Consider the following 14,666-nt stretch of genomic DNA (forward strand, 5'->3'; position numbering starts at 1 on the left):
GTTTTGTAAATAACAGGAAGATGGAGCACACAAGGCCGCTTCACCACTCGCTTCTTTTTTGTCTCATTGCATTCATTGTAATTTTTAACACCAAATTTTGTAAAAGTTGCCCACGGTTCACAAGGAACACCAGCCCGGTGCACATCAGAGTTGCTTTTTTCATTTTTTTTATTCATTTTTGTTTCTTTTTAGAGGGAAAATTTGCTCGATTGGTTCCATTGTCACGAGTAATTCATGACCCTCGAGAAGAAGAGAATCGCTCCGAGGACGGGAGGAATCCAGAACATGTCCAAAAAATGCTGCAACTTCACGTTAAAATGAATCAGCCGCAAACATCTGGATGACAGCAACCCGCCCCGCCGCAACCTGTCCTACCGTAACCCGCCCCGCCGCAACCCGTCCTACCGCAATCCGCCCCGCCGCAACCCGTCCTACCGCAACCCGCCCCGCCGCAACCCTCCCCGCCGCAACCCGTCCCGCCGCAAACCGTCCCGCCATAACTAGTCCCGCCACAAACTGCCCTGCCACAACCCGTCCCGCTGCAAACCAATCTGCCGCAAACCACCCCGCCGCAACTCGTCCCAGCGCAACCCGTTCCATTGCGGCGTAAAAGTCTCAGAACTTTTCATGACAGATTGATCGGATTCTGCTGTCCTCGTTGTCAGGACGCACTGGAGACCAGAGGTTGCAGACCCCTGCGGATGAGCACACCCATGGATGTCGGGGGTCAGCTGGACTTAAAGGTTTGGTTCGGGACCCACACTTGACTCCGGACCCCATATAAGTCAATTACGACCCAAAGTTCTGTGCTGTAAAATGGTTATAGTAAGATAGGGGGCTGCAAAAGAAAGCAACATTGGGGCACTTGCCCTGCAAATAAATGCGGATAGGGAATACATTTTAAAAAAAAGAAAAAATGGAGTGGGCTCCAACCTATTTTTGATAATCAGCGCAGATAAAGCAGACAACTGCGGGCTGCAACCCTCCGCTGCCTGCTTTACCTTGGCTGGTTATCAAAAACAGGCTGGAGCCCACGCCACTTTTTAAAATGATTTTAATAAATCATTCTGAAAAAACAGCGTGGGCTCCAGCCTATTTTTGATAACCATTGCAGGAAAAGCAGACGGCTGGGGGACGGTATTATCAGGCTGGGAAGGGCCATGGTTATTTGGCCCTTCTGAGCCTAAAAATAGCTCTGGTGCTATAGACACCTCTTACCATTGTCGTGGTGCGGTGGCAATCAACTTTTGGGGTTGATGTCAGCTGTGAATTGACAGCTGACATCAAGCCCAGAGGTTAGAAATGTGAGACTCCCCACACGCCGGCGCTATTAATATAAAAAATCCTGGAAGTTCTGACGTAATCCAATGGAGTAATGTTGCACGACGCCCATCGAATCCTATGGAGCCTCTTTATCAGATTGTCCTCAGAATGAAGCTCCACAGGATCGATGGGCGTCGTGGGACACTACTCCATTGGATTACATCGGAAGTTCCAGGATTATGTGGGAGTCTGTATACAGATAAACTTTTTTTTCAGTGTATGTTTTTTAATTCTACACCTGTCGGGTTAGTAATGGGGTGTCGGATAGACGCCTCTCCATTACTAATGCCTGGGCTGACAATTCACAGCTGACATCAACCCCAAAAGTATTGCCTTGATAGCTCCCACACCAGGGCCAAAGGAAAGAGGTGGGCAAAGCACCAGAATTGGAGCATTTAATGGATGCACCAATTCTAGGGCGGCTGCGGGCTGCTATTTTTAGACTGGAAGGGCCAATATCCATGGGCCTCCCCAGCCTGATAATGCCAGCCCCCAGCTGTCTGCTTTATCGGCATTGGGCATGAAAAGTAGGGCGGAACCCATGCCATTTTTTAAAATTATTTATTTAAATTGGAAAAAAAACAAAACGATGTTGGGTCCTCCACTATTTTTGATAACCAACTAAAGTAAAGCAAAATGGGGGGGACCCCACATCATTTATTTTTTGTTTTAACTCTGTATTGTTCATAGCAGCGTACAGGCCACTTCTGCATGCAATAAAGCTAGTTGATAGGCTACAGTGTAGCCTTTCAACAAACTTTATTAGCATATGAACAGTACCCAAACTCTAACACAGACTTTTTTATGAAAAATAAAAAAAAGTCCGTATTCAAGCCCCGGACACCCGGTATTCGGTACGAACCCCTAACTTTACCGTTCGGGTTCGCTCCCCATTACTCATTACATCTCTCCTGGGATACGACTCTGCACCAGAGATGAACCGTACAGGATCCGGGCAGCGCTGGAGGCGGCGGCGGAGCCAGCACATTACTCCGGGGCTCACATGTCCCCGGGCTGCAGATATTCCTAATATTTACAGGATGGGGAATATTTATACGCTCCTCGCCATGCTCCAAACAAAGGAGGATCTGCCGCAGGTCGCACATCACAAGGAGGGGCTGCATCAAGCCCAGCGCAGCCATCAGACGGGCAGGAACTTATATACCCACCCATCTATGAATGGGGGGCCTGCTGATGTCCATCTATAGAGAGGACGTTTCTAACCCCCCCCGTACACCGGACTCTACTGTATATTATCACTTCTCATATGGAGTCTGAGCTTTGTAGGTAAAAGAAGGAGGGAGGACAGAGGAGGAGGGAGGAGGAGGGAGGACAGAGGAGTCTGGAGGAGACGGAGGGAGGACAGAGGAGTCTGGAGGAGACGGAGGGAGGACAGAGGAGTCTGGAAGAGACGGAGGGAGGACAGAGGAGTCTGGAGGAGACGGAGGGAGGACAGAGGAGTCTGGAGGAGGAGGGAGGACACAGGAGTCTGGAAGAGACAGAGGGAGGACAGAGGAGTCTGGAGGAGACGGAGGGAGGACAGAGGAGTCTGGAGGAGGAAGGAGGACACAGGAGTCTGGAAGAGACAGAGGGAGGACAGAGGAGTCTGGAGGAGACGGAGGGAGGACAGAGGAGTCTGGAGGAGACGGAGGGAGGACAGAGGAGTCTGGAGGAGACGGAGGGAGGACAGAGGAGTCTGGAGGAGACGGAGGGAGGACAGAGGAGTCTGGAAGAGACGGAGGGAGGACAGAGGAGTCTGGAGGAAGCGGAGGGAGGACAGAGGAGTCAGGAGGAGGTGGAGGGAGGACAAAGGAGTCTGGAGGAGGGAGGACAGAGGAGTCTGGAGGAGGAGGAGGGAGGACAGAGGAGTCTGGAGAAGGAGGAGGAAGGACAGAGGAGTCTGGAGGAGGAGGAGGGAGGACAGAGGTGTCTGGGGGAGGCAGAGGGAGGACAGAGGAGTCTGGAGGAGGAGGGAGGACAGAGGAGTCTGGAGAAGGCGGAGGGAGGACAGAGGAGTCTGGAGGAGGACACAGGAGTCTGGAGGAGGAGGAGGGAGGACAGAGGAGTCTGGAGAAGGAGGAGGAAGGACAGAGGAGTCTGGAGGAGCTGGAGGGAGGACAGAGGAGTCTGGAGGAGGCGGAGGGAGGACAGAGGAGTCTGGAGGAGGAGGGAGGACAGAGGAGTCTGGAGAAGACGGAGGGAGGACAGAGGAGTCTGGAGGAGGACACAGGAGTCTGGAGGGGGCAGAGGGAGGACAGAGGAGTCTGGAGGAGGAGGAGGAAGGACAGAGAAGTCTGGAGGAGGGAGGATAGAAAAGTCTGGAGGAGGAGGAGGGACAGAGAAGTCTGGAAGAGGAGGAGGGAGGACAGAGGAGTCTGGAGGAGGGAGGACAGAGGAGTCTGGAGGAGGAGGAGGGACAGAGAAGTATGGAAGAGGAGGAGGAGGGAGGACAGAGGAGTCTGGAGGAGGAGAAGGGAGGACACAGGAGTCTGGAGGAGGAGGAGGGAGGACAGAGAAGTCTGGAGGAGGCGGAGGGAGGACAGAGGAGTCTGGAAGAGGCGGAGGGAGGACAGAGAAGTCTGGAGGAGGTGGGAGGACAGAGAAGTCTCGAATAGGATGAGGGAGGACAGAGAAGTCTGGAGGAGGAGGGAGGACAGAGAAGTCTGGAGGAGGAGGAGGGAGGACAGAGGAGTCTGGAGGAGGAGGGAGGACAGAGGAGTCTGGAGGAGGAAGGACAGAGGAGTCTGTAGGAGGAGGAGGGAGGACAGAGGCGTCTGGAGGAGGAAGAAAAAGGACAGAGGAGTCTGGAGGAGGCAGAGGGAGGACAGAGGAGTCTGGAGGAGGAGGCAGAGGGAGGACAGAGGAGTCTGGAGGAGGAGGCAGAGGGAGGACAGAGGAGTCTGGAGGAGGAGGAGGGAGGACAGAGGAGTCTGGAGGAGGAAGAAAAAGGACAGAGGAGTCTGGAGGAGGCAGAGGGAGGACAGAGGAGTTTGGAGGAGGAGACAGAGGGAGGACAGAGGAGTCTGGAGGAGGAGGAGGGAGGACAGAGGAGTCTGGAGGAGGAAGAAAAAGGACAGAGGAGTCTGGAGGAGGCAGAAGGAGGACAGAGAAGTCTGGAGGAGGCAGAAGGAGGACAGAGGAGTCTGGAGGAGGAGGAGGGAGGACAGAGGAGTCTGGAGGAGGAAGAAAAAGGACAGAGGAGTCTCAGGGAAGAAGCAGAAAAGAAAAGTCTGGAACAGTATGGAAACAGAGAAGTTTGGAGGAGAGAGGACAGAGTAATCTTGAGAAGGACAGAGGAGTCAGTAACTGTTCTTGTGGAATTTTTATCTTGGAGGTCTCCTTTACTGCCCCAAGATCCTGAACACACAACAATGAGCAACGTCTCTGCCAGATTCTGGACCCACAATAACATACAACTACTGGAAGAGTCTAATCCAGAATGTGGAATATAAGAACCCGCAAGAACCCGCACTACTCCCCACAAGAGCAGGCGGCACCAGAGACCTGTGCACACCAAGCCTAGCTATATATGTGTACATAGGGGCAGTATTATAGTATTTATATTCTTGTACATAGCGGAAGTATTATAGTAGTTATATTCCTGTACATAGGGGGCAGTATTATAGTAGTTATATTCTTGTACATAGGGGCAGTATTATAGTAGTTATATTCTTGTACATAGGGGCAGTATTATAGTAGTTATATTCTTGTACATAGGAGCAGTATTATAGCAGTTATATTCTTGTACCTAGGGGCAGTATTATAGTAGTTATATTCTTGTACATAGGGGGCAGTATTATAGTAGTTATATTCTTGTACATAGCGGAAGTATTATAGTAGTTATGTTCCTGTACATAGGGGGCAGTATTATAGTAGTTATATTCTTGTACATAGGGGGCAGTATTATAGTAGTTATGTTCTTGTACATAGGGGCAGTAGTATAGTAGTTATATTCTTGTACATAGGGGGCAGTATTATAGTAGTTATATTCTTGTATATAGGAGGCAGTATTATAGTAGCTATATTCTTGTACATAGGGGCAGCATTATAGTAGTTATATTCTTGTATATAGGAGCAGTATTATAGTAGTTATGTTCTTGTACATAGGAGCAGTATTATAGTAGTTATATTCTTGTACATAGGGGCAGTATTATAGTAGATATAATCTTGTATATAGGGGGCAGTATTATAGTAGTTATATTCTTGTACATAGGGGCAGTATTATAGTAGTTATATTCTTGTATATAGGGGCAGTATTATAGTAGTTATATTCTTGTACATAGGGGCAGTATTATAGTAGTTATATTCTTGTATATAGGGGCAGTATTATAGTAGTTATATTCTTGTATATAGGAGGCAGTATTATAGTAGTTATATTCTTGTACATAGGGGCAGTATTATAGTAGTTATATTCCTGTACATAGGAGCAGTATTATAGTAGTTATATTCTTGTATATGGGGGGCAGTATTATAGTAGTTATATTCTTGTACATAGGAGCAGTATTATAGTAGTTATATTCTGGTACATAGGGGCAGTATTATAGTAGTTATATTCTTGTACATAGGGGCAGTATTATAGTAGTTATATTCTTGTACATAGGAGCAGTATTATAGCAGTTATATTCTTGTACATAAGGGGCAGTATTATAGTAGTTATATTCTTGTACATTGGGGGCAGTATTATAGTAGTTATATTCTTGTACATAGGGGGCAGTATTATAGTAGTTATATTCTTGTATATAGGGGGCAGTATTATAGTAGTTATATTCTTGTACATAGGGGCAGTATTATAGTAGTTATATTCTTGTACATAGGGGCAGTATTATAGTAGCTATATTCTTGTATATAGGGGGCAGTATTATAGTAGTTATATTCTTGTATATAGGGGGCAGTATTATAGTAGTTATATTCTTGTACATAGGAGCAGTATTATAGTAGTTATATTCTTGTATATAGGAGCAGTATTATAGTAGTTATATTCTTGTACATAGGGGGCAGTATTATAGTAGTTATATTCTTGTACATTGGGGGCAGTATTATAGTAGTTATATTCTTGTACATAGGGGCAGTATTATAGTAGTTATATTCTTGTATATAGGGGGCAGTATTATAGTAGTTATATTCTTGTATATAGGGGCAGTATTATAGTAGTTATATTCTTGTATATAGGAGCAGTATTATAGTAGTTATATTCTTGTATATAGGGGCAGTATTATAGTAGTTATATTCTTGTATATAGGGGCAGTATTATAGTAGTTATATTCTTGTATATAGGAGCAGTATTATAGTAGTTATATTCTTGTATATAGGGGCAGTATTATAGTAGTTATATTCTTGTACATAGGGGCAGTATTATAGTAGTTATATTCTTGTACATAGGGGGCAGTATTATAGTAGTTATATTCCTGTACATAGGGGGCAGTATTATAGTAGTTATATTCCTGTATATAGGGGGCAGTATTATAGTAGTTATATTCCTGTATATAGGGGGCAGTATTATAGTAGTTATATTCTTGTATATAGGGGCAGTATTATAGTAGTTATATTCTTGTATATAGGGGCAGTATTATAGTAGTTATATTCTTGTATATAGGAGCAGTATTATAGTAGTTATATTCTTGTATATAGGGGCAGTATTATAGTAGTTATATTCTTGTACATAGGGGGCAGTATTATAGTAGTTATATTCCTGTACATAGGGGGCAGTATTATAGTAGTTATATTCCTGTATATAGGAGCAGTATTATAGTAGTTATATTCTTAAGTATAGAGGTAGTATTATAGTAGTTATATTCTTGTATATAGAGGCAGTATTATAGTAGTTATATTCTTGTATATAGGGGGCAGTATTATAGTAGTTATATTCTTGTACATAGGAGAAGTATTATAGTAGTTATATTCTTGTACATAGGGGGCAGTATTATAGTAGTTATATTCTTGTATATAGGGGCAGTATTATAGTAGTTATATTCTTATGTATAGAGGCAGTATTATAGTAGTTATATTCTTGTACATAGGGGGCAGTATTATAGTAGTTATATTCTTGTATATAGGGGCAGTATTATAGTAGTTATATTCTTATGTATAGAGGCAGTATTATAGTAGTTATATTCTTGTATATAGGGGGCAGTATTATAGTAGTTATATTCTTGTACATAGGGGCAGTATTATAGTAGTTATATTCTTGTACATAGGAGGCAGTATTATAGTAGTTATATTCTTGTATATAGGGGCAGTATTATAGTAGTTATATTCTTGTACATAGGGGCAGTATTATAGTAGTTATATTCTTGTATATAGAGGCAGTATTATAGTAGTTATATTCTTGTATATAGGGGGCAGTATTATAGTAGTTATATTCTTGTACATAGGAGCAGTATTATAGTAGTTATATTCTTGTATATAGGAGCAGTATTATAGTAGTTATATTCTTGTACATAGGGGGCAGTATTATAGTAGTTATATTCTTGTACATAGGAGCAGTATTATAGTAGTTATATTCTTGTACATAGGGGGCAGTATTATAGTAGTTATATTCTTGTACATAGGGGGCAGTATTATAGTAGTTATATTCTTGTACATAGGGGCAGTATTATAGCAGTTATATTCTTGTACATAGGGGCAGTATTATAGCAGTTATATTCTTGTACATAGGGGGCAGTATTATAGTAGTTATATTCTTGTACATTGGGGGCAGTATTATAGTAGTTATATTCTTGTACATATGGGGCAGTATTATAGTAGTTATATTCTTGTATATAGGGGGCAGTATTATAGTAGTTATATTCTTGTACATTGGGGGCAGTATTATAGTAGTTATATTCTTGTACATAGGGGCAGTATTATAGTAGTTATATTCTTGTATATAGGGGGCAGTATTATAGTAGTTATATTCTTGTATATAGAGGGCAGTATTATAGTAGTTATATTCTTGTACATAGGAGCAGTATTATAGTAGTTATATTCTTGTATATAGGGGGCAGTGTTATAGTAGTTATATTCTTGTATATAGGGGCAGTATTATAGTAGTTATATTCTTGTATATAGGGGCAGTATTATAGTAGTTATATTCTTGTATATAGGAGCAGTATTATAGTAGTTATATTCTTGTACATAGGAGCAGTATTATAGTAGTTATATTCTTGTACATAGGGGGCAGTATAATAGTAGTTATATTCTTGTATATAGGGGGCAGTATTATAGTAGATATATTCTTGTATATAGGAGCAGTATAATAGTAGTTATATTCTTGTATATAGGAGCAGTATAATAGTAGTTATATTCTTGTATATAGGAGCAGTATTATAGTAGTTATATTCTTGTATATAGGGGCAGTATTATAGTAGTTATATTCTTGTATATAGCAGCAGTATTATAATAGTTATCTTCTTGTACATAGGAGCAGTATTATAGTAGTTATATTCTTGTATATAGGGGCAGTATTATAGTAGTTATATTCTTGTACCTAGGGGCAGTATTATAGTAGTTATATTCTTGTACATATGAGCAGTATTATAGTAGTTATATTCTTGTATATAGGGGCAGTATTATAGTAGTTATATTCTTGTACATATGAGCAGTATTATAGTAGTTATATTCTTGTATATAGGAGCAGTGGTTGTGATGGTGGGATATGGGGGAGGTGTATCTTGCTGTACAGATTCCTATTTCAAGCTTGGTTCATTGTCTTATTTGAACTACTTCTGTGTACATTTCTATTGTTGTAGGTAATCACCCCCTATAGTGCAAGGTTGTAGCCTCTTGAGGCACTTCCATCCCTGGGAGTAGGGGGAGGTGGGTCTAGAGTCCACCTAGTGTAAACTCTGCTTACCTGGGAGATTCAGTCAGTCTGTGTGAAACTTGAAGAAAGAAGATTGATCCTCTGGGAGGGAATAGCTGAGGCTGGATCCTAGAGCCTGTGTATGGACTGTCGCAGACTGGAGATCCGCGGCCACGTGGGATTGCGTTTTGTTGTTCACCTGTTGGACTCAAGGAACTCATATAAGGATCATTGCCCTATTTTCCCTGGCATCGGAATACCAGGCGGTGCCCCTGGATCTTTTGATTTGTTGTGGACTCCTTGCAGAGTTTAAGGATCTATATTTATGTTTGGTGCTTTATCTTTGTGGTTCCAATAAAGCCCTTTGGATTGTTCCTTGGCCTGGAGTCCCTCCTTGCTCTGCTGTACACCCCGTCACAGTATTATAGTAGTTATATTCTTGTATATAGGGGCAGTATTATAGCAGTTATATTCTTGTATATAGGAGCAGTATTATAGTAGTTATATTCTTGTATATAGGGGCAGTATTATAGTAGTTATATTCTTGTATATAGGGGCAGTATTATAGTAGTTATATTCTTGTATATAGGAGCAGTATTATAGTAGTTATATTCTTGTATATAGGGGCAGTATTATAGTAGTTATATTCTTGTATATAGGGGCAGTATTATAGTAGTTATATTCTTGTATATAGGAGCAGTATTATAGTAGTTATATTCTTGTATATAGGGGCAGTATTATAGTAGTTATATTCTTGTACATAGGGGCAGTATTATAGTAGTTATATTCTTGTACATAGGGGGCAGTATTATAGTAGTTATATTCCTGTACATAGGGGGCAGTATTATAGTAGTTATATTCCTGTATATAGGGGGCAGTATTATAGTAGTTATATTCCTGTATATAGGGGGCAGTATTATAGTAGTTATATTCTTGTATATAGGGGCAGTATTATAGTAGTTATATTCTTGTATATAGGGGCAGTATTATAGTAGTTATATTCTTGTATATAGGAGCAGTATTATAGTAGTTATATTCTTGTATATAGGGGCAGTATTATAGTAGTTATATTCTTGTACATAGGGGGCAGTATTATAGTAGTTATATTCCTGTACATAGGGGGCAGTATTATAGTAGTTATATTCCTGTATATAGGAGCAGTATTATAGTAGTTATATTCTTAAGTATAGAGGTAGTATTATAGTAGTTATATTCTTGTATATAGAGGCAGTATTATAGTAGTTATATTCTTGTATATAGGGGGCAGTATTATAGTAGTTATATTCTTGTACATAGGAGGCAGTATTATAGTAGTTATATTCTTGTATATAGGGGCAGTATTATAGTAGTTATATTCTTGTACATAGGGGGCAGTATTATAGTAGTTATATTCCTGTACATAGGGGGCAGTATTATAGTAGTTATATTCCTGTATATAGGAGCAGTATTATAGTAGTTATATTCTTAAGTATAGAGGTAGTATTATAGTAGTTATATTCTTGTATATAGAGGCAGTATTATAGTAGTTATATTCTTGTATATAGGGGGCAGTATTATAGTAGTTATATTCTTGTACATAGGAGGCAGTATTATAGTAGTTATATTCTTGTACATAGGGGGCAGTATTATAGTAGTTATATTCCTGTATATAGGGGGCAGTATTATAGTAGTTATATTCTTGTATATAGGGGCAGTATTATAGTAGTTATATTCTTATGTATAGAGGCAGTATTATAGTAGTTATATTCTTGTATATAGGGGGCAGTATTATAGTAGTTATATTCTTGTACATAGGGGCAGTATTATAGTAGTTATATTCTTGTACATAGGAGGCAGTATTATAGTAGTTATATTCTTGTATATAGGGGCAGTATTATAGTAGTTATATTCTTGTACATAGGGGCAGTATTATAGTAGTTATATTCTTGTATATAGAGGCAGTATTATAGTAGTTATATTCTTGTATATAGGGGGCAGTATTATAGTAGTTATATTCTTGTATATAGAGGCAGTATTATAGTAGTTATATTCTTGTGCATAGGGGCAGTATTATAGTAGTTATATTCTTGTATATAGGGGCAGTATTATAGTAGTTATATTCTTGTACATAGGGGGCAGTATTATAGTAGTTATTAATAATAGCTCCTTTTTGGATGTTCCTGATGCCAGATTTTATGTGGTTTCTGAGAAGCACAATATAAATCAATCTCAATTCATTTTAATCAACATATTTATTACAAAGGTGAATATAAAACTTCCTTTTTGGTAGAAATGTAGCACCAGGTACAAAACTTATCAGAAAATCACCCCTTAGGAATCTTCAATATTCATAATTATCACCAATTTAATTACTTAGACATTTCCATCACTTTTGTCTCCATAAACAGTGCAGTCACTGTGCACATACATTACTGATCCTGTATTATACTCCAGAGCTGCACTCACTATTCTGCTGGTGGAGTCACTCTGTACTTACATTACTGTTCCTTTATTATACTCCAGAGCTGCACTCACTATTCTGCTGGTGCAGTCACTGTGTACATACATTACTGATCCTGAGTTACCTCCTGTATTATACTCCAGAGCTGCACTCACTATTCTGCTGGTGGAGTCACTCTGTACATACATTACTGTTCCTTTAATATACTCCAGAGCTGCACTCACTATTCTGCTGGTGGAGTCACTCTGTACTTACATTACTGTTCCTTTATTATACTCCAGAGCTGCACTCACTATTCTGCTGGTGGAGTCATCACTCTGTACATGCATTGCTGTTCCTTTATTATACTTCAGAGCTGCACTCACTATTCTGCTGGTGGAGTCACTCTGTACATACATTACTGTTCCTTTATTATACTCCAGAGCTGCACTCACTATTCTGCTTCTGTGGTGACTGCCCTGTTTATGGAGGTGTATGGAGTCCCGGGCTGGAGCTGAATACATTTTTGGATCATTATTATATAATGTTTGGAGCAGACATTGTGCAGCGTCTGGACACAAGATGCAGCTTTCTGTGCAGTTAGAGTTCAGCTCTGGGGACAGAATATTTTAAGGGTAAACATTAGAAATAAACTATGTAACATTTGGGTGATACTGATTTAAAGGGCCGGTGCGCAGACTTGGAATGTTCCTCATTGTATAATGATCAGCTCTCCGGCTTTCTGATAGAGATAGTGGAAGTAATGAAACACGGCTGCTTGCTGTCAGTGAATCGGCTGCTTGCTGTCAGTGAATAGAGCAATCGTGTATGTATACAGTCTATTAGAAAGCTGCAGAGCGTCTCGCTATACAGGGATTACGCTCTGTGACCGGACACAGCTGCAGTGTCAGACCCCGGGGTCCTCGCTGGGTGGGGGTGTGTTATAGAATGCCTGAGGTGCCGCCTGAGTCCTGACCCTGCGCGGCCCCCTCCCCCAGAGCTGTGTGCAGGTGAGGGGCGTCCGGACGACGTCCACAGCGCATTCATGAATATATATATATATACACATATAAAATAACAGGCGCCAGCACTGCTGTACAAAAACACAAAAGGTGACAACTATATACAAGACTGATGACCCCGCCCCCAATGACTCCGCCCCTGCAGACCCCATCCCTGGTGACCCCACCCCTGCAGACCCCATCCCTGGTGACTCCGCCCTTGCAGACCCAAACTTTTAACAAACATTCAGCAGCAGGATTTGCTTTGCCTCTTTGTGACCCCACATGCCGCTGAGTTATGGGGGGGCTTCTGCTGGTCGCACACGTCTTTCTATAGTCCTGGGTTGATGACCGTTTCCTGGTTCAGAGGAGTTCAGCTCCGGAGGCAGCCGCCATGTAAGCCCTCAGATTAGAGTCAGGTAATGTCATTCAGGAGATGGCTGTTGGGGTGACCCGATTGCAGAAAGCAGACAGGATCGGGGGACGCTCGGCCTCTCAAATGTCCGGGAACGTCCCCCCACATCGGGTTTTCTTATTATTGCTTCACAGGAAATACGCGGAACGCTTTACCTTCTTTACGGTTCCTGACGCTGCAACACGAAGAGTCAAAGTCAGAACGATCGAGGAAAGTCAGCATCACATCCGACCCAGAAATACTGACAACCCCGGAGGAGACGCTGTCCGACAACCCCGGAGGAGCCGCTGTCTGACAACCCCGGAGGAGCCGCTGTCTGACAACCCTGGAGGAGCCGCTGTCTGACAACCCTGGAGGAGCCGCTGTCTGACAACCCTGGAGGAGCCGCTGTCTGACAAACTCGGAGGAGCCGCTGTCTGACAACCCTGGAGGAGCCGCTGTCTGACAACCCTGGAGGAGCCGCTGTCTGACAACCTCGGAGGAGCCGCTGTCTGACAAACTCGGAGGAGCCGCTGTCTGACAAACTCGGAGGAGCCGCTGTCTGACAAACTCGGAGGAGCCGCTGTCTGACAACCCCGGAGGAGCCGCTGGGTGACAACCTCGGAGGAGCCGCTGTCTGACAACAATGGAGGAGCCGCTGGGTGACAACCTCGGAGGAGCCGCTGTCTGACAACCCCGGAGGAGCCGCTGTCTGACAAACTCGGAGGAGCCGCTGTCTGACAAACTCGGAGGAGCCGCTGTCTGACAAACTCGGAGGAGCCGCTGTCTGACAACCCTGGAGGAGCCGCTGGGTGACAACCTCGGAGGAGCCGCTGTCTGACAAACTCGGAGGAGCCGCTGTCTGACAACCCTGGAGGAGCCGCTGTCTGACAACCCTGGAGGAGCCGCTGTCTGACAACCCTGGAGGAGCCGCTGGGTGACAACCCTGGAGGAGCCGCTGTCTGACAAACTCGGAGGAGCCGCTGTCTGACAACTCTGGAGGAGCCGCTGTCTGACAACCCTGGAGGAGCCGCTGGGTGACAACCCTGGAGGAGCTGCTGTCTGACAACCCTGGAAGAGCCGCTGTCTGACAACCCTGGAGGAGCCACTGGGTGACAACCCTGGAGGAGCTGCTGTCTGACAACCCTGGAGGAGCCACTGTCTGACAACCCTGGAGGAGCCGCTGTCTGACAACCCTGGAGGAGCCGCTGGGTGACAACCCTGGAGGAGCCGCTGGGTGACAACCCTGGAGGAGCCGCTGGGTGACAACCCTGGAGGAGCTGCTGTCTGACAACCCTGGAAGAGCCGCTGTCTGACAACCCTGTAGGAGCCGCTGGGTGACAACCCTGGAGGAGCCGCTGTCTGACAACCCTGGAGGAGCCGCTGGGTGACAACCCTGGAGGAGCTGCTGTCTGACAACCCTGGAAGAGCCGCTGTCTGACAACCCTGGAGGAGCCACTGTCTGACAACCCTGGAGGAGCCGCTGTCTGACAACCCTGGAGGAACCGCTGTCTGACAACCCCGGAGGAGCTGCTGTCTGACAACCCTGGAGGAGCCGCTGGGTGACAACCCTGGAGGAGCCGCTGTCTGACAAATCTAGAAGAGCCACTGTCTGACAACCCTGGAGGAGCCGCTGGGTGACAACCCTGGAGGAGCCGCTGGGTGACAACCCTGGAGGAGCCGCTGGGTGACAACCCTGGAGGAGCCGCTGTCTGACAACTCTGGAGGAGCTGCTGTCTGACAACCCTG

At 43.9% G+C, this 14,666-nt stretch overlaps 1 protein-coding gene across 3 annotated transcripts in view; it reads right to left on the minus strand.

The window, feature by feature from the left end:
* Nucleotides 1-12,709: 12,709 nt before the first annotated feature.
* The window catches only part of CRISPLD2 (cysteine rich secretory protein LCCL domain containing 2), a 74,602-nt gene continuing 72,645 nt past the window's right edge, over nt 12,710-14,666 (minus strand). For 2 of the 3 annotated variants that reach the window (XM_075325321.1, XM_075325322.1), the window contains exon 15: nt 12,710-13,113. In XM_075325321.1, the coding sequence (XP_075181436.1) occupies nt 13,059-13,113 (55 nt within the window). In that variant the 3' untranslated portion in view covers nt 12,710-13,058. The remainder of the gene's footprint in view (nt 13,114-14,666) is intronic. The other variant, XM_075325323.1, reaches the window with a different exon arrangement.

Source organism: Anomaloglossus baeobatrachus, chromosome 10 (assembly GCF_048569485.1).
Source record: "Anomaloglossus baeobatrachus isolate aAnoBae1 chromosome 10, aAnoBae1.hap1, whole genome shotgun sequence".
NCBI classification, from domain to species: domain Eukaryota; kingdom Metazoa; phylum Chordata; class Amphibia; order Anura; family Aromobatidae; genus Anomaloglossus; species Anomaloglossus baeobatrachus.